Genomic DNA, 26,725 nt, shown 5'->3' with positions numbered 1-26,725 from the left:
CTACAACCAGAAGACAGGAATCTTCACATGCCTTTTCTTTCATATGGTTGCCTGTTCAATTTAAGATGGATCTCTATTTGCTTTAAAGAGTGAATACCTGGTAATAAAAAAAAACTTTTCAATGACTGTTAGATGATCCAGTGCATCACTAGCATATAGCTTGATAGGAGAGATGGATTAGTCTATAAAATAGGAGACAGTAGATCCTTGAAGCTGCATAAATGATAACTTAGATTTAGAATATTGGTACTTGGTGTCTGTGCTACAATGAAATGTTAGTTGTTTTTTGCAAGCAGAAGCAGATGGCTTGAGAGACAGATTCGTATATAATACAAGTGATGAATTAAAATCTTTGAGCTGCTCTGGTGGTAGCTTCATGTAGTTATGTTTATTTACATTCCACACAGTAGGTTGATCAAGCAGGAGAAGACATTGTTTTGGCTGGAAATGGAAAGCATGTAGTTTCTCTCTACATAAAATATGAGAAACTGAAGGTGTGAAGCCTAGTGGCTATGAAGAGCTGGAATGTGAATTTTTTGCCCACTATGTTGAAAACATTCTCTGCATGCAGTTGAACTATGGCAAGATGGTTTGGGCCCAATGATTCTTTTTCACAAGCATGGAAGTGAATATAGGTATGGGTAGCTGGTGTCTGTTCAGGTATTTTTATGCATATTGTTGACATGCAGCTGTTCCCCTGCACAACATTTTGCTATTTAATAGCGCAAACTGACATTAGTTGTCAAGAATTCAGATCATATCATGTTGGGTTAGGATGTGCGCAGATTATCATGCGCAATGGCGGCATCACTATTCCACCTGGCGATTTTGAGCATCTGCCACGATGGTATCACAAAATGTGAACTCTTTATAATTACTATTTTCCATTAGTGACGTTCCTAACAAATATAAAATCCTCACACATTATTTATTAATGCACTCGACATGTCACCATATAATACATATTAAGATAACGTATACACATGTAAATTAGCCTGTAAGCAGCGGCCAAGTTTATACACACTTATTTCATTGTCGAGGAACAGGTTCCTACTGCCATATACTAAGGCGGAGAAGTTAGCAGGCATACTTTTGTGATAACTCATAAGAGACGAAATTTTCTACATTACCACAGCGAACAACAAGCAATGTGATAAACTGGAAGATTGTGTGCTTATACTGTTGTTATCTTTGCCTATATTCGCAAAGAATGCAATGGTTCTGTTCTTGTGAATATTAGTTTACTTTTTTATCTGTGGCGTGTAAATCTCTGTCTGGCTTAGTTTATCTTTGTATATGGGTATCACTTGAACAATTTGTTGTAAAATTTGAACGGTATTTGTGGCTTATGTCATTGTGTAAATATTGTATAGATTTAGCACAGAGTGTTAAGAGTTTTTAAATTAATTTTGTTTTAAAATGTCTGTTTCATATATGATGCGTTTAAAAACAGCTGCTTTCATAGTTGTTTGTTTTCTGCTGTGGCAGGCACTAAGACATTTTCCTTCTTTTTCAGAGTTCTCAAATAAGGTGAGTCCCTGAAATATGCTGTTTTGATGAGGTGTCATGTTCAGTGGAAATCTTGTTGATGTAATTTTTTGCATTACATGATTTTAGATGATGCGCACGTTATTGCGTTGTCGTCCAAATAAGAGTTCTTGACTTATGCCCCTTTGAGGCAGTATCAAATATTGTCTATAAAATATTTGTAACAAATGGATGTGCTGTATTGGCATTTTAAATAGGTGCTTTGCAGTTTTGGCAATTGGTTATTTTGTGAATCAAGCCAAAGTGGTATAGAATAGTGCCCTTGACATCGACGTTGCTGTGGAATAACTTCGATGATTTAATATTAATAAAATATTCATTTAACTGGTGGTACATGAATTATTGTTGTTGTAGCACTTGACCCACCGCTGGGAAACTGTGGTGCCATCAGCAATAGTGCCACCAATATTAGTGACTGTATTCTATGAAGCTCTTTGTCCGGACTCAAGAAGTTTTTTTACTAAACAGTTATTGCCAACATTTGAGAAAATTCCACTTCTGATACAAATTAATTTGGTGCCGTATGGAAAAGCCATGGTGAGTTTTAGCACTGTAATGAAGCTTTGGTAGGACATTATCATTTGTCTTACTTAAAAATAAAAAATAAAATAAAATTAAAATTTTGAAATTTACTGCATATTCGAGACTGAGAGTAGAGTAGAGTAGAGTAGAGTAGAGTAGAGTAGAGTTTATTTACATTCCATAGATCCTTCTTAGGACTCAACCAAAGGATGTAGAACATGTCATTTCATACAATATACATACACTTCACAACTTTCAACACAAGTACAAGAATGTATTTCACATATCAATGTACATAAATTTCAGATTCTGCAATACAAGTATGAAAAATAATTTTACAAATTAATATACATAAACCTCAGAATTTTAAATATAAATACAAAACTTGCTTTACATATACGTAGATTATGGATATAAAGCTTAAACATTTTCAGCAGAGATGAAATCATCTACAGAATAGGAGTGAGTAAAGAGGTAATCTTTCAATGCAGGCTTGAATACCTTTATATCATAATTTAGACTTTTAATTGGTGGAAGATTATTAAACAACTTGATACCTGTATAGTACACTCCTTTCTGATATTTAGTAAAGTTAGCATTTGGCACATATAGATCATGTTTACGTCTTGTATTTAAATTATGTACATCTGTATTTCTTTTAAATTTACCCATGTTTTCCACCACAAATGATAGCAAGCAGAGTATAAATTCACTTGCAAGTGTAAGTATATTAAATTTACGAAATAATTTTCTACAAGATACCCTGCTTTTGACACCAGCCATTATTCTAATTATTTTCTTTTGCATGTAAAAAACTTTATTACTGTCTGTTGAATTTCCCCAAAAGATTAATCCATATGACAATACAGAGTGAAAGTATGCAAAGTAAACTAGCTTTAAAGTATCTATTGTCATGAGTGGTACGACTGTTCTCATGTCAAAGCATGCAGAGCTTAATTTGGGAATAATATACTCAATGTGTTTCTTCCAATTTAAGGTACTGTCGACTTGTAAGCCAAGGAATTTGTTTGTTTCAACTTCCACAATTAATTTTTCTTCAAAACCTATATTTAATCTAGGATATGTCTTGTGCTTAGTAACAAATTTTATGAAGTTTGTTTTTTCAAAATTTAGTGCCAGTTTGTTAGCTCTAAACCATTTGTTTATGTTGGCAAAGACATCATTCATGATATTTTCAAGATAGATCAATTCTTGGTGTGCAATAATGATACTTGTATCATCAGCAAAAAGAATGGGTTTGGATATAGAGTTCACAGTTGCCGGCAAGTCATTTATATATATGAGGAAAAGTAAGGGCCCAAGAACTGAACCTTGTGGCACTCCGTGATTTACGATACCCCATAGGTATTATGATTGGTATGGGGGCTTTCAATTTATACTTTCTGCCTTCTATTATTTAGGTAGGATTTAAACCATTGTCCTGCTATACCTTGAATCCCATAAAATTTCAGTTTCATTAGTAATATTTCATGGTTTACACAATCAAATGCCTTGGCTAGGTCACAAGATATTCCACCCACATGCATTTTATTGTTAAGGGTACATACAATTTCATTTGTGAAACTAAATAGAGCCTTTTCTGTTGAGAGATTTTTTCTAAATCCAAATTGTTCCTCGACAAGGATGTTGTTTGAGTTTAAGAAATTATTTACTCTCTTGCACATAACTTTCTCAAAAATTTTAGAAAATGTTGTCAGCAGTGAAATAGGTCTGTAGTTAGAGATGCAGGATTTTTCACCCTTTTTATATAGTGGTTTTACTTTTGAATATTTAAGTCTTTCAGGAAACTGACTTTGCCTTCATCTTCAGGCAAGCATGTAGCTACTCTCTGAGGCCCATTAGTCTGTCCAGGCAAGTGCCATTATAATACCTTAAATTAGGCCATGACTACTTCCTTCCTCATCTTTCCAAGTCATTATTCACTGTCATCCTCTTATTTTAAATTATAAGCAGTCAGTTACTACAGTAATTTTGTGTTCTGACTTCAGTTATATATATATGCATTGTGGTTAGACAACATTTTTTCAACAGAATAGGTAATAGCACCTGAATATGGCTGTATATTAGTTCAGAACATTTTGTTAAGTTCTGGGTTCGTGCAACTAATGAAGTTAGAGCTTCATGTTATGTTGACAGAATATACTCATTGTTGGTATTACAAATACCACAAATTCTGTGAACTACATAAAGTTACAAGCACCTTGTTTCAAACTCAGGACATTAAGAAAATTGGTTCAAGATGTCCATTTGCTTTGTAATTTTATTAATGGGTGTAACTCCTATGGAGTGGTGTGGGAATTAGGTTGTTGTAAGTGAAAGATAGAGTGAATATAAATTATGGTAACTGAGTAAGCCAGACTACAGTCTTAAGCAAGGATTTAGTGTGAAGTTGAAGAATGCATAAAATGTTACTGGTATGGTCTACCAGCAAGAGGTTTATTTTATAATTTAAGTTAATGTTGATATACTGTCATGAATTAGGTCTGTGTACATTTTCATAATCACCCTTCTGTGAAGTATAAATGTGATAAAATTAAGGGTGTGAGCAAACAAAGCAAACAGTTTTCACTTGCTTTTTCAGACAGAGACAGTGGGAACCAGCTACAGGTTCACTTGTCAGCATGGCCCATTGGAATGCCGGGCAAACAAGATACATGCATGTGCCATTGCCAAGGTGACACAGCCTGATATACAGCTCAAGTATATAACCTGCATGATCAGTGATAACATGAACCCAGAGAAGATTGGAGAAGAGGTTAGACCATGCCAGTGATAGGTGCTTCAGATTTCTTACTTGTAACTGTTAAAAATGAGCCTTTTATAAAGTCCTTCAAGGAGTATTTATGAATTATAGGAAAGATTGGTGTGTTACATTTTTTGGGTAGTATTTTGAAATTGTCAGTAATGGAAAAGAATATTACCTCTTGTCAGCAGTATATCACATCCTTTACTTAATACAATGTTTTAGCAGATCTTATGTTTACAGCATTGTGAAAAGCAGCCACAGGCTTCATTTACAGAAGCAGCTTTCTTTTCCCTGTGATTACAGTGTGCCCAGGATCATGATGTGAGGTGGAAAGAAGTGGTAGGGTGTGCAGTGGGTAGTGAAGGAGAAGAACTTTTGAAACAACATGGTGAGGCAACAAATGCACTAAATCCAAGAGTGAGCTTTGTCCCAACTGTTTTGCTGGACCAGGTATAGCATTTACATTATCAGTGGCAAGCAGTGTACACTGAAACATTTCCTAGGATGTACAGTTGACATCTTAGACTGTGAATGTAAAAAAGACTTCCTTCTTCAACAAGACATGTAATAGAAAAATTTGAAATTTTAGACATACAAGATTAATAATGAGGGTTCCATCCTATGGTTACATTTCATATTTTATATATTATTATATTTAGTCTTACAATTGATGTGGCATAACTTATTTGCCAAACTGATCAAAACAAGAGTTATGCTTGATGTGGTGGTACTGATGTGGAAAACAAAATATATACAGTGTTCTGATTGAGAAATGTCTAGGAAATTTCCTACTTGTTAGACTGAGGAGTAGGTGGTAGCATAATATTAATTTGAATCCTCAAGAAATTTAGGCTGTGATGTGAATAGGATGAAGGTGGTTGAGTAGAGTTTTTTTGTGGGTACTGAATATTACAGTATGATCATTCTGCCAGCAACAGGGTGGAAGGAGTTGTAGTGTGATATATCTGCAGAATATATCCTCAGAAAATATTCTGCTATACACCCATTTGCAGGCAGTGATTACTCTGAAGCTTAATGTTCAGTCTAAACAGTTTCAAAACAAGCAATGATTACAAAATATATTTCAAAATAATGTCAGTTATGTAAAAAAAGTAAAGAAATTTCTGAAGATGTGTTACTGCACCAAACAAAATATTTTGGATTATCAGTGTTTTTTCTTCATTAGGCCAGATAATAGGGAGTTTACTATAGTAGTAATAAAACCAAAAAAATTAATTCTTTTGAAAAAGTATGTACGTTCTTAATACTTGCATCTGGTAGAAAAATTTAACTGAATTGTGTGTGTTATAGAGCCAGGACAATCAGCCTGGAATACTGAAGAATTTGTTTAAAGAGGTGTGCACACACTTACAGGAGCAGGTAGGTGGCTTTCCTTTCCCTCTTCAGAAGCACTGCTTCTGAAAGCATGTTTGTGCAGACCCCATGTGCTTGTAAAGTCAAGGTATTATCTACCATTTATAATATTTGAGGTTTCTATAGCTGTGAAAGTTTGGATTGTGGTCTTCTAGGTTACAATACAATGGGTAAGTCGATCCTGAAGTTGAAAGTTACATATTCCTTAAAAACTCTGGTAACCACCTACAAGACTGCAGAGCATAGTAACCCATAATACCATAAAGATTTTTAGCAGTACCTTGGATTTGTCTCACCTTCCTGTGATCTTTATTCATGATGGTGCATCAAGCAAAACGATAAACTGAAATTGTTAACCATGTAATTGTATATTACTTTCAGTTTAAATTATTTATGCATTTTCATTCTTATTATTTCTTTTTTAAGTAAGCAGTGTTGGTGCATCTGTATTTAACTTATGATTATTACACGCAAAGTTTAATTTACTGGATCAACATGTAGAGGTAAGAAGAGAATATGCAGTATGTATTCTTAATTTCTTCAGCAACTGTCAAGATAGTGAACTTCCATTATGAGAAGGGTTTATTGAATACTTCCATACATATTTAGAGTGAATGTCTTGATTTAATGCGTGGCCTGTAGTTTTAATACAGAGCTGCAGGCTTGAGCTGTCTCAAGAGAATAGCAGGACAATGTGAATGAAGAGGAATGGGATTCTAGCAAAGAAAGAAGATGGAATTTTCCAACCTCAGTGCAGTGTAAGCAGAAATATATGTTCCAGATGTATATAAATTTGTACACACAGAAGTCTCAAGCATACTGTGAGCTTTCACCAAACATTATGTAAATATTAATATTTAGAGCACTGTGTCAAAGCTTGATGTTACAAAGGAACCATTCATTGTGTATGTGTATGCACAGTGTGATATTAACAGCGGCACTGCATTAACTAACGTTTTGCTGCACCAAAATATGCTTCTGTGTTTTTGTTATGGTGCTAGTATCAACTCTAATATACTCAATTGTGCCTCCATCACTTCATCCCATGAAAAATGCACGAACTTTACTGCAAATGGAATGGAAGACTATTTGATCAGATGATTTTAAGCTTGATTGTTAACAGAAGACTCTTCTCTGGTTTTTTGTAGTGTTTAGTTGAACGTATGAATTACCGTCTTACTGTTAATTCATTGAATGTATTTTCTAATACCGGGTCTACAATTTATGCTGTAACGGCCTTGCTTGCATTGCGTGCTCGGCTGAGTGCACTGTTGGTGTGGGATAGAGATAGCGTGTTATTCCCGTGAGTCACAGGCGAATCAGTTTCATTGTGTCTCTCGTCGCGGATTGACGTTGATAATATGGTGTACAGTATTAAGCAACGTGTGTTCTTAGTCGAAACATATGCCAAATATTCATCCTACGGAAGATGCCGCCGTAAATATCGCAGACATTTTCCCGGTGAAAGTGTTCCTAGCAGGCCCACGATAGAGAGATTAATAAAAAAAATTTGTAGTACGGGATCAGTTTTGGATAAAAAGAAGAACAGGAAACCACAATTCATTTCGGCAATTTCCCAAGAAGAGCTTCGTCAAGTATTTCGAAACATGTTAACGAGATGTGAAGCTTGCCTGCAAGCACAAGGAAGTCACTTTGAACATCTTTTGTGATTTAAGGTAAGAAAATTAATGTAATAACATGTGTTAGTGACGAGAAATATTCGTAGTTCGCTGTTACTAGCGGCACTGAAACTGATTCGCCTGTGACTCACGGGAAGAACACGCTATCTCTATCCCACACCAACAGTGCACTCGGCCGAGCACGCAATGCAAGTAAGGCCGTTACAGCATAAATTGTAGACCCGGTAGTATTTTTGTGTAATTTGTGTCATTGCTGTACTATGCTATCATAATTCAAATTGGTCACAGGGTGTGAAGTAAAGAAACAAGAAAGTTTGAAAACATCAAAAAATGAGAAGCCGATAGAAATTGGAGAAATTAGAATATTTATGTTAAACACTTGAAGAGAAAGGATAGAAAGGCTAATGAAAATTAGCAGAGAACAAGTAGGCTTAAAATTCTACATAAATACTGTACCATATCAGCACAATCTTCATGTCTCTTTTGCAATTCTACCACAAGAGGAAATGCTAATGCTGTCTTGCAGCACCAAACTGTAATTAGCAGAAATGTGTGTGCAAGAGGTACATTCAGATTATGGTCTTCAATTAATCTTGTTTTTAAGTTGCCTGGATGCAAACAGAATAACCTGCAGCTATGTAGTTTTATCAATAAATAACTCCATGTATCCTAATAATAAGCAGGAGTTGTGTGCACTATGAAAGGTCAAAGGCTAACCCATGCCTCTGACTTGTTAGCCTTTTTCACGGTGTCTCAATCATTTAAAAATTTCTGTAGGCCACTAAATTAGGCTGCAAGGTACCAGAAAGCTTACAAGACAGTTTTGGTGATGTGTGGTTGCAGATGACTGCTATTGTTATCATTTTAAAGCCTTTAATAATCATTTACATATCAGAGGAAATAGAAGCATAACATACATTGCTGTGTATGAAGAGGAACTGGTAACTGACAAATAACCAACATGTTGGTTGCATGCACAGCACAATATTACAATGGTAGTAAAGCACCTCCTTTTAGACCATTCTGAATAGGGAATGCGTAAGACAAATGTTTACCATAACATAGGTTTTCCTCATAATTAGTTTTATGAGTTCACTGAATTGAGCGAGAATATTAAACAAGTAATACGTACTGCTGATTGAATCATAGGCTTCCTTGAAGTCTATGAGTAGCTGATGTACTGAGTCTTGTCTAATGCAAAATGGTAGTAATGTTCCACTCCTAAAGTCTTTCATAGGGCCATATGATGCTCATCTAAGGATATTTGAAATGAAGCAGGAAATATAAATGGGTAGAGTTCCTTTTAGCATTGGAATCAGAACCACAGTAACCAGGGGTGGAATTACAAAACTGTGTGTTGGTCTTATGTTCACAGAGACTGCAGCTGGTGCCAGAGTGTGGGTGATGCCTACAGAGTGACATGACAAACGCATGCATATTCATATCCCTCCAGGTTCATATGGCTCTCCATTTCCTCTGTATTCACTGCAAGAACAAAGTCTGTACTATCAGTAACATACATTTTTAGTTAATGAAGATGCTTATCAATCAGTCAGTCATATATTAGTTGTGTTCTGCACTGAAGACTGTGCCCACATAACAGTGGGAAATGTGCTTATGTCTCTGTGAGTGGTGAAGTTTTATGTCCTGCAAAGAAATACATATAATAGAACTGTGTATTACTTGTGTAATTACAGTTTAAACTATATTTTACTTGAAAAATATGCAATTTTTAAAATACATTATGTGCGTAATATGTTGTTTGTAATATAATTTTGCATCATTCCCGCCAGAATCCCTTCCTATGATCCCTTCACTACATACAATTTATTTTCTTTGAAATTCAGATTAACTGGACTGGGACTTCACAGGATTAAGCTTCTGTCTGTAATGTAATCCTTTGCTCTAGTAATTATTTGTAGATGCTATTAGAATTTGCATGGGTTAATTAGGAGAAAAAGTGTTTTGACAAATTATGCAGAGGCCAGTTCTCATTACCATACAAACATAAGTTATTAACATATATGCGTGACTTTTTATTACTTTCACTTGTAGCCATAACATCAGATTTTCTCTTACCACTCAGAACTTTTCCAGTTTATCCCAAAATTTAAAATATATTTTGTTAAAATTAAAAGAATATAATACCAATTAGTTCATATCAACTAAACAGCATTCTAGCTCAATTTCCATAAGATGTATTTGCCAACACTAATCCCAAAATAAGATAAATGTGTATGCTAATGGTAGCTACTTCCTTCAGTTATTGCCATGCTTGTGGGTAAACTCTGGGTAGGAATCTCTTTGGATTGAGTAGAAAAATGTCAATTGGCAAATTATTTTTGTTCCTAGTAAGGAACCTTTTCATGCATCTGGGAAGGAAGATCGTAAATGAGGCCTATTCTCCATACATTTCTTTTCAATAACTTTACAGATACTTAGGGACTAACAAACTGTATACTATCAGTGAAAAAAAAACCTTTTCTTGGGAGGGTGATGGTAGTTCTCACCCACCCAGATTTGAGATGCTGAAATATATTACCATAAATGCCACACATTACCTGAGCACGGGATAGAGAGGAATGGAGGAGATGCTGGGGCCTGCGCACGAGCCGATGAACGGGTCGTTTAAGTGCTAAGTGCTTTAAAGAACAGTAGGTAATACTAAATTCTGCCCACATTGTATTTATGGTTGTCATACGCGTCTCAGAACTGGTATATATTGTTTCATTATGCAAGATAAACCAGTTGATCTTTTGTAATCGAGCTGCATTGCTGCTTCTGATATATGTATTGAATTATGACTTATTGTTTAGATGGACTTCATGCTTTAAAACTTGTTCATGTTTCAGGGTTCAGACAAAGGAGATTTGGGTTCTCATGGCGGTAAAGATATCGATGTTCTGGGTTGTCTCCCTATCACTTATTACACCTACATCCCTACGTTCGGAACTAAACATTTAGACCGGATTCTGGCATAAGTCACTGATATGATTGAATAATACCCATAGGGCTTAACAAAAAGAAAGTGTTACAGAACTGTGTTACAAAATCTTTACTGTCATTTTCCTGATGAGCATGGACCATATTACCCACAAAAAGTACAAATATAAGGCTGTGGTCAAAGTGGCACCGATATCGGTTGTCAGACGTCGGCCGATGATAATCGGCCGACAGCTTGGTCATAGTGCCTCCGACTAGTTTGTCATTTGTCGGCAGAATGGACGTTCCAACACTTCTGTGTTTTGAGATGAGTTCTGTGTTAAGATATTTGTTATTAAAAAGAAAAAGATTCCACGTGAATGATATTTATGTATCTCGAGAAGAACGCGGCGAGTATCATACACTCTTTCCTCAATTGCTTGAACAAGCGGACAAATTTTACGAGTATATGAGAATGAAGGAGGAAACTTTCTACTACATACAAGAGTCGATTCGTGATCTTATTGCGAAGCAATCGAACTTCCGAAAATGCATTTCGCCAGAAGAGAGGCTTGTGGTAACCTTAAGGTAAGTTATTTTTGAATTATATATTCTTGACTCATTTGTATCTTCTAATTAGTTTCAATTAATTGTAGGTATATTAAATAATTTTAATTTATTCTACAATTAAGGTTAATGTTAAAGATGATATAGTTTTTACAGAAATAATAGTGTAAATACAATGAATGAAAACGATTTTATTGCAAAGTTACAAATTAAATTCTATGATTGATAACACAAATACAGATGAATCCAAAACACGAATAGTGCAATTTTCAATATTTTCCGAGATGAGGTCTGTATGTTATTCTTTGAAACTTAAAATTCAGTGAGACCATCTGAGACGGTATTTTTAGCATTTTCAAGTTGTTGAAGGGTGTGAATTCCTTCGGACATATTGCCCATCTGTGTGTCAGTAACATTGCTGAGGCCCCAGTTCCCTGAGCCTGATGGACTTGGTGAAGGAGTGCTTGAAGATGGTGAACCATCTAATGATGGTGGGAAGTGGTGAACCAATCTTTGATCTTGAATTAGGACCTGCTGTAATTTGATGCGGGTGAGTAATTTTTGGTGTTGTGGTATGGCACGTAAATGTGGGAGTCTTCGTCTTCCTCAATAATCCTTTCTTTGTGGGCACTGATTCCTTTCAAGCGTGCCACTTTGACTTTTTCCAACTCTACCAGATCATGTATGGGATCTTTTTTCACTCGATGTCTCTTCTTCGGCGATTCGAATGGCTTTTCGGGTGTTGCATGTTTATGTGTAATCACGGAGGGGGTACTTTCATCAACAGCCTGTTCAGTATGTGAATCCCCTTCAAGTGACTCATTTTCCGTGTCTGATGTCTGAAGATCTGGTTGATTTGCGGTAATCGTGAAGTCGCTTGAGTCGCCTTTTTGAGGTCTGGGAATATTTGAAGCGAGACGCCTTGAGGCATAGGTGTCTTGCAAAAAATTCATTTGCTGGAAAAACTTCCATTTCGACTCGTTATCCTCAGAACCTGTTGGTAGGTTGGTCCTTCCGAATTCTCGACGATGAGTGTCTTCCAATGTTGCCATTTCGTTTTAACGCAGTCACCTGAAAAAATAATAAATGAATTGGAGATAGGATTACAAGGTATACAAGTAATTATTGTCAATGAATCATTCCTACAATACTCTTCAAACAATAATATAACAATAACAATACATACTATTTTATAAGTGATGTATTATTTTGTTTCAGGTTTTTATCAATGGGAATAGCCTTCAGATCATTGGGATTCTCATTCAGGATTGCTCATAATACAATCGCCAGCATCATTTATGAAACATGTGAAGCCATTTGGATGGCATTCCATAAAAAAACACATGCCTCCTCCATCTGTTGAATATTTTTACAATATTTCAAGTGATTATGAGCGTTTGTGGAATTTTCCAAATTGTGTAGGAAGCAATGACGGGAAACACGTCCGCATAAAATGTCCCCCTAAATCTGGCTCCATGTTTTATAACTACAAAAAAATTTTCTCCATCCATCTTCAAGGCATCGCAGACGCTAAATATAAATTTATAACCGTGGATGTAGGAGCATATGGATGACGGAGCGATAGTGGTGTTTTCATGGAAACTGGTGTCTATCATCATTTGGAAAATAATTCATTCAACGTACCACCCAATAAACCACTGCCAGGAACAAATGTTTGTGTGCCTCATGTATTGCTTGGTGATCAAGGATATCCACTAAAGGAATATTTGATGAGACGGTATCCTATTGGAAACAATAATGATCACGAAACTGAGATTTTCAATTATCGCCTGAGTAGAGCTAGACGCTCAATCGAATGTGCCTTCGGTATCTTAGTAAGCAAATGGAGATGCCTCAAGACGGAACTACAACTACATCCAGATCACGTTGATACTGTTGTCAAGTGCGTTTGCTTATTGCACAATATCGTAATCGATACAGAAGGAATAAGTGAGTCTGTATTATCAGATACCAACGCAACCCATGAAAACAATGATAGTGACCAGGCCAACTCTACAAGACGTTTCAATCGGTCATCACGGAGAGCTTATGAAATTCGCGATGCATTTAAACAATATTTTTTTGTCACAAATGTACCTTAAAACTTTGTTGGTTACGTTAATTATTTCAGGAATGACAATTCAACTGTTAACACACTGCATGATGGTTGAATTAATAATTAATTATAATGTGTGATGGTTGTATATCTGTGTATGTTAATAATTTCAGTACTTACTTGTAGTTTCCAATGAAGTGGCGATCTCAATCCACAGCTTCCGAGCTACATCTCAATTATGATACTGACCACATCGCGGATCCCACAAACTTCTTCTTTCTTGCACGAAACTTATCAATTTTTCACAGTCCATCTTTATATCTCTCACATGAATCATACATCGGCCGATGAGATCGGTTGCACTGAGACCACGCACGTGCCTTCCAACAGGTTTGAAAAGATCGGGCGAGTTCGGCCGACGGCCGAATCGACCGATGTTGGTGCCACTGTGACCACAACCAGTCCACTCAATCGGGAGCTTTCCGAGAGTTTGCGCACAGATTAGTAAGAGAGTCATGGAATACTTCGTCAGTATATTCTAGGCATGGATCCAATCATAAGTAAGCAAAGGACAAACTTCAAAGTGACGTGAAATATTTAGTGGAAGGTGTGCGAATCTCCTGTAAATAATGCCTCATATGTAGTGAACGTGTCATCAGGAACCGTTGAACACCATGGAACAGACAGAGTATATTGTAATGAATATCTATATACGTTAATAACTGAAAGACAAACTTCCTGCATATGGAAGTGTAGGCTTTTTTTTTTTTTTTTTTTGGTGTTCAGATGTCACATTAATAATTATGACTGACAGTGAAGAGTATGCTAGTTGTGCGTCAGTTGAGGCATCTTCCTCACCATTCTATGCGATGTACCGTGTTCTGAAGGACCTCTGCACGAACAATGCACAGTTCTTTCAACAGGACGAGAGTGAAAGTGGACAGAGGCTGAATGCTGGATTCCTGGCACTAATAGACCAGGTGGACATGATCATACCAATGGTGGATGATGTTAGGAAAATAGCTCCACTGTATGACTTTGATGAAGGCACGCCTGGTAATGGATATCGTAGCTTTGTGTCTGTGATCGACAAGTGTGTGCAGCATGGTGTTAAGCTAAGCAGGCTGGTGTGTGACAGCCGAGATTCATTCTTGTTCAGGAAGACCTTCTATATGAGGTAACAACATCGTGGTCGAGTGGTAAACACTTTTGCTTCGTATTCAGGAGGCCGCGGATTTAAATCTCGGCTCGAAGACCGGCTATCTTCACTGGGGGTTTTTCGTTTGTTTCCCCAGTACCTCCAAACAAATGCAGAGGTTGCACCTTCAATTAGGGCACTACTGCTGCCTTCCACATTTTTTCCAATTCATTGTTCACAATTATCCTCCCATTCAATGCTTCTAAAAAACATTGTTAAATAAGTATAAATAATTGAAGTAATAGAGGTTCATCAGGTGTCTTATAGTGACAGCCACGTTTATATAAGGTAAAAGTAAAACTATTATTTTATATCTTACTTAAGACTTGCACAACCGATGTGCTGCAGCATACTAATGTGCTGCCACAAGGTTTCAGATATGCTACTTGTTTTTATAAAAGTATGTAGTATATTTGCATATAAAGCATGGTCTCTGACTTTGAGAGAAAGTCGGACTGAAGGTGTTTTGATAATGAGGTACTGGGTGTTATATTTGGGCTTAAGAAAGATGAAGAAATGTAGGTCTGGATGAAACTACATAGTTTATATTCTTTTACCTAATATTATTACAATGATTAGCATAAGTCAGATGAGTATGTTGTTATTTTCTTCAGTGCTACATTTCAAGACATTCTGATAAATTCCTATCCTAGCTTATGCTGAGGTTGGGCACTTAAGCACATGTGATTACTTTAACATTATGTATTATCTACTTTTTAAGTGACAAGCCTTGCAGAAAAATGTAATATATTAACTGAATAATGCAGGGAGGTGGAGGCATGTAGCCACTTACTGGCATCTCTAGGAACATGCATGGCACATCTCCAGACACTCTTGTCTTGGAGCACAGAGAGTCAGCTATTCCCAGATGAACAACATTCCACAGAAGATTTATTGAACCGTGTGGAGAGCATCAACATGTACTGCTTCTATGGCCGCTGTCTGGGGTTCCAGGTATAGGAATAGTTTGAATATTCTACTGTTTGACCATAATCAAACTTATTTTTCTGAAACATTACATTAGTTGTCATAGAAATCAGGATGGAATTGGTCATTTAGATGTTTACTGTGCTAACATGGCAAATTATCATACTTTTGAGGTTGGAGTAGTAGCAGTAGTAATAGTTAGGACTTCATTATACATTATCTTTTCTTGTGGTAATTTTTGTTGAAATGGAGTATGTTTACTAGTGAATCACAGTTTTTCAATTTAATATCTTGATAATAACCACTAATAGGCATATTATATTTGGTAGTGACAGAGATAGTTGGCCCAGGACAATGTCCGGTGGAGGGCATTGGTGAATTCGGTGATGAACCTTCAATTCTGTATCTATCTAGTTAGTTAGTTAGTGACCGAGATAGTAAATGTGATTACATATTTATGTTATTAGTATCATAATTATCATTTCGGGAAGTACTTTGTAGTGACTAGGGTGTGGGCTGGTTTAATTCCCAACAAAGCAGGATTTTTTTCTTTGTCACAATGTCCAGACTAGCTTTGGGCCCACCTAGGCCCCTATCCAGTGGGTTGTCTGGTTCCTTTGTTGTGGGGCACAGCTGTCAGGGCGTGAAAGTGAGCATTCATCTGCTGAGGTTAAGAATATATGTACCTACACTCCCATGCGCTTAGTTAAACTTTATCAATGGTGTGTTACTGCTTACATGCTTATTCATCATCCAGCTGGCTATGCCTGGCCATACATTGCAGTAATGTATCTCAAAACAGTTAAACCCCATAGTTAAAGTCTGGTCATTCATAATAAATATAATGTGGATGCCTTGGCTAGGGAGGGATTGAGCAATTCATTTCTCAGTTCCTAACGAGCAGTTTCAATCTCATGTGTTTGTAAGCTTATGGTTAAGGAGTGGATGAAGGAGAGAGACTCTGGTACCAGGTGTGAGGCATTTAAAGTTTTTTTGATAAACTGTGTAGAGACTTGATGGCCTTGGACATTAAACACTGTAGGCTGGTAACAGAGTTGTTAACTGGCCATTGTAAATTGAGGTTGCACATACATCATGGACCTCTCAGAAAGTGTTATGTGCAGGAAATGTGGACAGTAGGAAGAATTCTCAAACCATATACTCTGTCAGTGCCCGTCATTAACTAGGCATAGAATAGAAACCTTTGACTCTGCATGGCTAGAGCCAATAGACATTAGGAGTGTGTTGGGTTGGTTCTGGTTCTAGCAGTGCAATTAGTTTACTTTGAAGGTACCTAAAAAGATACATGGTGCACAGTGGTCCCAGCAGTGGTCTCAGTGCCTAGGTCAGCTGAAATTCTCCTCTCTAGATAAGATAGAAGTACCTATATAAAATATAGTTAGCAGCCTTTAGTGTATGGGTTTAAATCCCCTATCCTAAATACCAGGGACAACTGTACCTCCTACCTTAACCTTTAGTAAACAAAAGAAAGTTAGCTAAAACCAGTTAACACATAAGTTGTTGGCATAAAACATGCATGCAATTACAGATCACAACATTTTGGAAAGAATGTATGAATTTTGTGCTTAAATATGGTATAATAGTTATCTATCATTCTTGTGATACCAACATATATTCTTCACTGTTTAACATTCCTCTGCCTGGTGAAGTTGAGTGACAGAAATTGACATAGTTCATAGCAGAGCTGGGTCTGACAGTGGCATGATGTCTGTTTCTCTCTGTCTGTTACTACAGTTTTGTGAATCAATGCAGAAAATACTAAAGACAGTCTCCATCTGCATGGCATCTTTCAGTGAGATCTACTATGGGAATGGAGGCCTACTGGCTCGAGCTACCAGCTCTGTATGGACAGGTAATCCAGGCAGTACAGTTCTGAGAGCATAATATGCATATAATAACATTTCAGTCTTAAAAGTATGAGACTGCAGAGAAACCAACTGTGTTATGAGATTTCATTCTTATTCTTTCAAAGTAATAAAGATTGATTCTTGGTACTTGTAAACAATTCAACCCTCTGTCATGTAATTTTTATATGCATGTGTTGTAGGTCACATTTCTTATTTCAAAATTTGTCCTGAAACATAGGTAACCTATAAGATGGTCAGGCTGATTAACACTCTTATTTCAAATTCAGAAAGCCCCAGATCTGTAATGTCAGTTCTAATGATACGATTTGCACTTCCATTCATCTTTCCTCAGCCCTTGGTTTTCTTAAAGGGCTTCCTTGAAAGTTGCTCTTCTTGGGACTTTCCTTGAAAGTTTCCCTTCTTCGGGTTTTCCATGGAATGCTTGCTTTTCACACAATCCAAATTATCAGTACCAAGAAAACCTTGAATCTCATTCTGAAATAATAATATTCAAGGTTTTCTTATTGGCAAGGCCATTTATGTTGCAATAGGATGATGGCAGTCTGTGGGTACTCCTCAGAAACACTTAATGGGTTATGGAAAAACGGGTTTGTGGTAGACTGACATTCAGTAATGGGCTTTGACTTGCCATATGTATGGCAAGTAAATATATATTTAGTCATAATCATAATATATATTCTCTCTTTCTAAGGCTTGATTTTAAAATAAACATACTGTTAGTAGTGTACATTATAGTGACAGAAATACTTAAGTTTTGCAGTTGAACATGAATCATCATCTATGCTATCTTTGTAATCATTATTATCTTTGTCTATTGACATTTCCACCACAGTGAACTGTTTTCAAAACAAAATCCTCCATCCTTCAAGCACTCTTATGTACTCCCTTTTATGTATCTTCCTTTACTTGGTCCCTCCTAATTCTTTGTCTCCTCACTCGCTGTTTATATACCATATTTTTTTCATTACTATCAAAGGAATATTAACAGTCATCTGTGCTCAATGCATATTTATATATGGTTAGAGAGGATGATAAACTGTTAATTTTTTTGGGAGTATGCATGTCGGTATATTTAATGACTGATCTTATTCTTTACAGGTGGAAAATATCTGCTGGATCCTGAATTGCGAGCACGAAGAATTGTCAATATTTCTAAGCATGCTTCTGTTGATTTCTGTAAATCTTTCTGGCACCTGGCAGATACAGGTTTGTAACACACAAATGAGCTGATACTGGTAATTTTAGAATAGTTCTTCAGTTTAAACTGTTTGGAAAAGGACACATGTACATATACACTTTTTTGCTTAGAATGAACGATACTATGACCTCCCAGAATATTGACCTTTCCTCCTGGGACACTCTGTATAGTGAGTGACATGCTGTTTGTTACATTGCTGATGTGTGATATCATCAGCTACTGAAGTTGTTACTTTCATCAGTAAGGATGAATTGAAAATCACCAGCATTGGTGGTATACTTCATTATTGAACAATTAATTTTCATTTAAAATAAAAATAAAAAATGAAACAAAATTGCAATAGAAATTTTTGTTTTGTCCTTGGAGGCTGACACTGAAAGGGTAGGAAAGAGCTGTAAGGTCCTTAATATAGGACTTTATATTCAGTGCTTATTATTGTTGTCTAATTTTAACCAAAATTGAAATGTATCAGAAAATTTTAGTAACCCCCCCCCAGTTATTAAATTTAATGAAAATTCATTTAGCTGTTACACATGTTCAGATGGATGAACAAACAAACAGGCATCATGAAGCTAATGCACACATTTGTAACTTTTAGTTGTGAATGTTCTTAAAAGAAAGAAGAGGACTGGTGTGCTTATGGAGGGGTACAGAATAATGGAGAACACTGTGCAGGACAGTTCACATTCAGATGTCAGCAGATGATGATGATGATGAATTTGAACTCTGCATGTAGAAATGGTACATACAATGCAGTCAGTTTATAGAATAAATTTTCACACACTTTTATTGAAGTCACTGCAGGCAGAGAAATAATTCTCAGTTAGTGAGGTTGAATTCAAGAAATGTGAAGTTTGTTGTTGGTGTGATTAAACTGAAATAGCATTATTCATTCAAATTTTTGTTTTCATCATCACTGCAGAGAACATGATCATGATATTTGTCACAATGCAACTTGATGCATCGCAGAACTGATGGGGCGGTTGCCTGGCATGGTTTGCCCAGCAGTTGCAGTTAACAAAGTGGTCTGTATTCCACCTGAACCATTGGTGCATATAGCACCAGATGGATGTGCTATTTCTGTGCCCATTCCAACAGCACACTTTGGACCAGCACCCATAATGGCTCGCTTCCTATCTGCTGTCAGGCGAGAGGGCATGGTAAGTTAGGGCCAGATGAAAAATTATTTGTGGAATGGTTCAAGAGAAACACACAATTTTGTTTCAATTGGTACATTCTGAATTATTGCAGATTGCGGACTCGAAGGAACGGGGATCAAATTTGCTGCCTCCATCCCCTGGACTCATTATCCACTGCCATGGTGGTGGTTTTGTTGCGCAGAGCTCCCGCTCACATGAGATATATCTGCGAGACTGGGCATGTCAACTGAAAGTGCCCATACTGTCCATTGACTACTCACTGGCCCCACAGGCGCCTTTCCCCCGGGCATTAGAGGAGGCATTATATGCATATTGCTGGGCTATCAATAATGCTCACATAATGGGCTCCACAGCAGAAAAAGTCATCCTTGTTGGTACGTTGAAGGGAGTGTGAATCTTAAACTATACACAAACTGAGAACTGCCAGTTCTCTGGTCTGGATTTTAACTTCCTCCCAAATAAAAATCAGACATGTTATCTTGGCATAAATGTGTAAAGTACTTTGTTAGAAGATAGACTGAACATCCATCCTTGTGAATGAGTTCATCTGAATAAGATTGTAATTCTGTGGAAGGAAGAGCTAAATTGATCTTTTGGGTTATGACACCATTTGGACTTTTAGGTAGGTACCACATTACTAGTGAAAATATTAATCAAAGATAAAGCACAATTCATCTGTATGTTTTTCAGTTACCTCTGTTTAGACAGGAGAACAGCTTTAATCCTTTATGCCCTAATTTAAATTACAATACTAGCTGTGTAGCCTGGGTGACAGAATTGGCTCAGTAGTGAAAACACTTTATTTTGCTGGATGATGATGTTGACTGTTGTGTGATCACACTGTCAGTAAAATGAGTGGATATGAATTCCTGGTAGGGGTAGGATTTTTCTCTTAATCATGTCCAAACTGACTGTTGAGCCCACACACCATCATATCTAATGGGTGATGGCTGATGTGCTCAGAACATGAAATTGACCACTAACTCCCACTGTCAAATTTGAGTTTGCATGGAGCTCTGCCTCCACTCCCCATATATACCTGAATGACATGATGTTTAGCCACTCAGACAATGCTATTTTACTTCCATTTTCAGGCATTCTTTAAGCTTAATATAGAATGTCCTAGTTTTGGATCACATCTGTCGATGACTAGTATAAGAGTTGTACTTCATAAACTACTAGTGGATTTTATTAAGAATGTTTATTAAAATTATATCAGACGCACAGGAAGACCTAAGTTTACATTCTTACTTTTGTTATTCAATATTCACCACATCATAAAATGTTTCAGACAAAAATTGTGAAACTTGACAAAAACAGTATTTGATGCTGTAAATTTTAGGACCAGTTTTAAGTGTGTACTGTTTCAGGGGACTCAGCAGGAGCAAACCTCAACATTGGAGTGACCATGAAGTGTATTGAGCTTGGCATACGTGTCCCCAATGGGTTGTTTCTGGCCTATGTACCTGTGTTGGTGTCATTTGTACCATCTCCCTCAAGACTCCTTTGTCTAATGGATCCACTGCTGCCATTTGGCTTCATGATCCGCTGCATGAAGGGTGTGTTTTTCTGTATGTGCATGTGCAAACATTAGTGTGGAGCCTTTGTTACATCTATGGATGATGCATATAAAGTGTATATAACTTTTATTTAAAGTTTAGTAACTGTGAACAGACAACAAACCATTTATAGTTTGCTACTGTGTAAAGTTTATGTAGATGGCTGTCTTCTGAGTTTTTAAACCGTGTAGTCTGGTAGATACCAAACTACATGGTGCAACAACCCAGAAGACAGCCGTCTTTGGACTCACCACCATGAAACCCTCAAATCCTATAAAATTTGTGATATCTGAATATTTATGTTACCTGTGATCCATATATATAAGTAAGTTTCTTTCATTCCATTTGTGTTTGGTTAGTAGTATGCATTTGCAGTTGCATCAGAGCCCTGGTGCATAGTATCACTGAGATTATCTTACATGCAGTAAAATAATAACCATGTGTGATTACTGCAATATTTCATGAAACTCAAATATGGATTTTTTAAGCTCTTTGTAATTTTTTTGTTTGCTGTGGAATAATGGATGTTTTTTTAGGGTGCACATGCATGTGAACACACAAACACATTTGTATTTTCTGGAATTTCTGCATTACTTGGTCTATGAAAGAAATATTTGTAAGACTTATTTTCCCTCCCTTTGTGTTCCAGCATATGCTTGTCCTTCTAAGGATGACATCACTAGCACATCATCAAACACAAAGACACTATTAGAAGGCAGTGACACAGAGTCCTTTGAGGAGGTCTCGGAGAGTGATCTGCAGGAGCTGGCAGCCCACAAGAGTGTATTGTCAAATGATTCTGACACACTGACAACAGTGTCTCTGGCATCCTTGCAATCAAAAGCTGAGGCAGACCATACAGTTGAAAACAATGGTAGGTAATATGCATTGCCACAAATGCATTCTATTTTGTACTTTTCTGGATATTTTATTATAGAATGTGGAAATACTAAGTGTTTGGACTCAACATCAGACCAAACACAGTATTTTTCTATGCACTGTGATCATTTAAGAGGAGACCAAGGTTTAATTGAAGCATGTTGTAAGTTAACACACAGTAAAATCTACATATAATGGAAACCCAATCAACCTGAAAATTTTCTGTTTCAGACAGGTTTTAATTTAATACAGATACTTCTAGATAAGAAAGATATTGTACAGTATATATCCTATGTATTTATGTTTAGAATCACAGATAAATTTTTACTAGTATGCACTTTGTATTACTTTTTAAAATAGTCCTTTAAAGTGTTGTACACATGAAGATGGCTGTCTTCTGGGTTGTGCCATGTAGTCTAGTAGAAGTTTACTGATGTTTCAGGGGTCCTTGCTGCCTCCATCATCAGGTTGATGATGCCATGATGATGGATGCAGCAAGGATTTCTGAAACATCAGTACACTTCTACTAGACTACACAGTGCAACAACCCAGAAGACAGCCATCATGAGACTCATTGCCTTGAAAACCTCAAATCCTGCTGTTGTACACATATCTTGTTAAAGGTTTTGCTCCATTTATAACATATATACTCCTTGTCAGATATACTTGAAGAAGGACACTATGGAACAAAAATGTATCGCCAGAAAGTAATATGCATTGATCTAGACTTGCTTCTATTAAAATGTTTTCCTGTCTGTTTCCATATTCATTAGAGCTCAATTTACCTTAGTTTCCACTATATATTATGGGGACTGGAGAAACGTTGATTTTTAACTAACTTAATAGGTTTTAGATCTAAGATATTTCATATATAGAACCTAAATTTATTATTTTAAATATCTGAAAAAATGTTTCCCTATGTATAATATTGTATTTGTAAAACATGTATGGTGTTGACTGAGGTATACAGTCATATTAAAAACTTGGATGTTTGTTCAAGGCTAATTGTGGATGTTGATACTGCCATTAATATTCTGGATTCAACTTTGTGCAAAGTAATTGAAGCAGGATGGGAATATGTTAATGTTGCAGGTGCTCCCAACCCAGCAGAATGCTACATGGAGAAGTATGTTCTAGACTCTGACACAGATTCAGAAGGGTGTAAGATCCAAGTGCTTCGTTCAAAACCAAAAGTAGAAGAGAATGTCTTATTTGAGGTGCCCACTCAACAGGACTCAGGACTGAGTTCCAGACTTGGTCGTGCTGTGGGGAACATAGCAAATTACATGACTGGCACTGAGCCACAGCAGACACCAGCTGGAAAGCAAGGCCAAAGGTTTATAAAATAAATTCAGCATTATACATTTTTCTTTCTCCTGCAAAGTACATCAGTCACCCTGATGATGGAGGCAGCAATGACCTCTGAAATGTCGGTAAACTTCTACCAGACTATGCATTGCAACAACCCAGAAGTTTAGTGACTGTGGATCAGTCACAGTATTTTATTTCCCTGTAATTATTTTTTTAACTCTTTTCAAGATACATTTTTACAAGCATTCCTCTTGTTGATGGTTGTCTTCTGTTGTGATGACACATGGACCTGTAGGTAGATACCAACATTTTAGAGGAACATACTGCCTCCATCTTTAGTACTGTGAGGACATTAGTATTTGAGTGCTCTGAAAGCAGCAGGGAACCAATGAAGAAGTGAGGATTCCCATTAAGAATGAAATCAATGAAGTAAGGTAATGATCACTTGACAACTGTTGTTTATAAAAAAAGCTGTTATTTTGTTGCATTACGAACTTGCTCATTAATGTTTATTGTCATTTTGGGGGATGACATCTTTAATAGTGATGCAACAGATAGTGGTTGAATGGTTTCAAGTGGCAGAAAAGAAAAGCAATATCATTGAATTCTAAGGTACTCTGCAGTGCAGTTTGTTTTTTGAAAATATTGCCAGTATTTTTAAAAATGTATTCTCAAGTTGCATCTAATTACATACTCCTGTCATTCTAATTTCATTGTTAGAACTGTGGAAAGAGCCATATTGAGATTTGAGTTCTTAATGTTGCATTGGAATGTTGGAGAAGTTTTTGTGAGGAAAATGCATTTCTTTAAGTTTAAAAATATGAGTAAATGAAATGCTCTGCAAGATTTCTCATCAGATAAATCAATATTAAAGTATAAATTGTGGATCATCTACCAAAACCTTTCTATAAAATGGAAATGATGCTAGAGAAGAAAATAACCCATACAGAACGTAGTTCAATGTGTCATGTTATGTTCTGTGTCTAAAGCAGGAAAGCATTCCAAACGGTTTTGTACTTTGTAGTTTGAGTCTTGGTAGTGAGTCTCTAGAGGCCCTAGACTCACTCATGCAGCGCAGTGCTTCAGATGACTTGCACTTCACTATCCCCAGAGATCCATATCTGTCTCCGTACTGGGCAAGTGATGAGGTGCTAAAACAACTCCCCACTACCAAGATAGTGGTGAGTATGGGAAGAAATGTATTGTCATTATACCAGAGGTTGCAAATGTTGAACAAATGACTAAATCAGATCAGAAGCTAAATCAGATAAAAATCAGCTGACTGATTTCCTGACACTGGGATGGTGTGTTTGCTGAGCAAGCAGTATTTGTGTTTATAAAATTCCTTGCTAGAAAAGAGATTGATATGGCAGATGATAGGTATTAACACTGATAACAGTGTTCAGAGTAAACTAATTAAATATCTTTCAGCAGAGATATAACAATTGTGCGCCTGCAGCCAATACACAGTGCACTGCATACTGCCAAATGTAGAAGTCTTTGTTAAAATCTATGGTGTTTTTGTGAATGAAATGGAATGGTGTTGGGAAGACAGATTTAAGTACTTAGAAAATGGTAAAGCTGTCAGTTGTGTTACATCTTTATGCTGTTGGACAGTTAAAAAAATTGGTAACTCTAATTCATGGGTCAGATTTTACAGTTTATAAACCAAGTTCATATTTGCAATGGGAATTTTAAGTTATTTAGTAAATTAAGACTGGTATTTATTTGAAGTAATTTCTTGAAACCTATGGAAAAAATGCTGTGGTACACACAGAAATGTTTTGCTGGAAATTTTTAAAAGATATAAAACAAAATATAAAAGTAACATTGGAAACACCAACTGGTTGCACAGCACAGAGTTTCCTCTACATAGACATGAAAAAGGTGTAGAAAGTACATTTTGCATTGCTGTATTTTATAACTAATAGATCCAGCCCAAGTTGACTTTAATCTCTGTTCATGAACTCCTTCCTTGTCATGATGTTAACACTTAATAACTCCTACATTAACATTAAGTAATTCACAAATAATAAAAAAAACTAATCCATCAGTACATTATTCATTATTATGTATGTATTCATTACAATATTTCATGAATTTATTTGCATAGAATATTGACACAGTTTCATTGCAGTCAGTTCAGTTGGACCCTTGTCTGGATGACTGTGTGATGTTTGCCAAGAAACTGAAGAAGCTTGGTGTAGCTGTATCATTGGATGTGATGGAAGGCCTCCCTCATGGCTTTCTTAACTTCAGTCAGGTAGGTTTGTTCTCGTATTCTTAGTTGTTAAAAATTTGTACTGATAAGTGTGCATGTTTCCACCTGATAATTATGTGATGTTTTATTCTCCCTGCAGCTGAGCAAGGAGGCACGCTCTGGATCCAACCAGTGTGTCAGGAGGATTCAAGAACTCCTATGCTTGTAGCATCATGTGGTTACATTCTAATTTAAATGGTAATTATTGAATCAGCAATAAAATGTATATTTCATAGATTGTGTACACAGAAATTACAGAATCTTAAGTTCTCTTGTGTCATTCATCCTCCATCCCTCTACTGAGTTCCATTTCATCTGATCCCAGTGATAGTGTATCATTTTAATCAGCCTTTTCATCAGAGTATTCTTGTTGCTAGATGCTTTCATGTGGACATATGTTAAAACTATAGTTTTATCAGTTCCTTTGCATATCCAAGTTCATGGAACTCAGTCCTTCAGAAGCTGATTGTCATTCAGATGGTCAACAAATGCACTGCCTTTCATGGAATCTGAAGATACATTATCATCTTTTATTGATTCTCTTCAATTAAAATATTTTAATTCAACTATAAAAGATTATCCTCTACAAAAAGATTTAAAAATTTATAGCCAGCCACTGGATACTATGTGCAGCCAGTTGATCCAGTGCATACCCACACATCTTATTTAGTTCAGACCAGTTTATGTAGTATCCAGGTCTATCAAGCAGCTCTAAACTTCATTATTATAGATGCTTTTCTTCAGAGTTCAAATTGTGGTTCACATAGCATTAATACAAACTGTTCAATCTGGAACAGATTTTAGCCAGTCATGAAAATCCATTCAGAACCTTTCATGTGTACAATTTACACCCCTAGAATTGCTGGTTTTCTTCATCATTGCCATCATAGGTTCTGTGGCTACCATGTTACTGTACATACTGCACAAATACTGGTGTACAACAGTGAG

The 26,725-nt window shown here is 36.4% G+C and overlaps 2 protein-coding genes across 9 annotated transcripts; both read left to right on the top strand.

Moving 5' to 3' along the window:
* The first annotated feature begins 1,195 nt into the window (after positions 1-1,195).
* Positions 1,196-9,607, top strand: LOC110826835 (gamma-interferon-inducible lysosomal thiol reductase-like protein). Of its 4 annotated transcripts, none has more exons than XM_022057876.1 (7): positions 1,196-1,229; positions 1,454-1,530; positions 1,903-2,085; positions 4,673-4,846; positions 5,141-5,287; positions 6,149-6,217; positions 9,227-9,607. In XM_022057876.1, the coding sequence occupies exons 1-7, from the start codon at positions 1,211-1,213 to the stop codon at positions 9,254-9,256; spliced, it is 699 nt and encodes a 232-aa protein (XP_021913568.1). In that variant the 5' UTR covers positions 1,196-1,210; the 3' UTR covers positions 9,257-9,607. The 4 variants fall into 4 exon arrangements, 3 of the variants coding, with proteins under 3 accessions (XP_021913568.1, XP_021913567.1, XP_021913569.1); XR_002542161.2 differs by lacking the exon at positions 1,196-1,229 and adding an exon at positions 6,854-6,969 and having other exon boundaries at positions 1,271-1,530; XM_022057877.2 differs by lacking the exon at positions 1,196-1,229 and adding an exon at positions 1,282-1,300.
* A 4,290-nt stretch (positions 9,608-13,897) lies between these two features.
* Positions 13,898-26,048, top strand: Hsl (hormone-sensitive lipase). Of its 5 annotated transcripts, none has more exons than XR_002542159.2 (12): positions 13,898-14,573; positions 15,362-15,548; positions 17,277-17,394; positions 18,509-18,616; positions 19,578-19,768; positions 19,860-20,142; positions 21,139-21,327; positions 21,977-22,201; positions 23,275-23,542; positions 24,542-24,698; positions 25,644-25,780; positions 25,878-26,048. XR_002542159.2 is itself a non-coding variant. In XM_022057844.2 (12 exons), the coding sequence occupies exons 1-12, from the start codon at positions 14,200-14,202 to the stop codon at positions 25,944-25,946; spliced, it is 2,271 nt and encodes a 756-aa protein (XP_021913536.2). In that variant the 5' UTR covers positions 13,898-14,199; the 3' UTR covers positions 25,947-26,048. The 5 variants fall into 5 exon arrangements, 4 of the variants coding, with proteins under 4 accessions (XP_021913536.2, XP_021913535.2, XP_021913537.2 ...); XM_022057844.2 differs by having other exon boundaries at positions 23,299-23,542; positions 25,655-25,780; XM_022057843.2 differs by having other exon boundaries at positions 25,655-25,780.
* Positions 26,049-26,725: the final 677 nt, after the last annotated feature.

The sequence above is a fragment of the Zootermopsis nevadensis genome, unplaced genomic scaffold (assembly GCF_977971745.1).
Source record: "Zootermopsis nevadensis isolate Lab colony 2312 unplaced genomic scaffold, Znev_1.0 Znev_ptg000020l, whole genome shotgun sequence".
In the NCBI taxonomy this organism is placed as follows: Eukaryota; Metazoa; Arthropoda; class Insecta; order Blattodea; family Termopsidae; genus Zootermopsis; species Zootermopsis nevadensis.
Note: the sequence above shows the minus strand (reverse complement) of the source record. Positions and strands in the feature narration are given on the sequence as shown.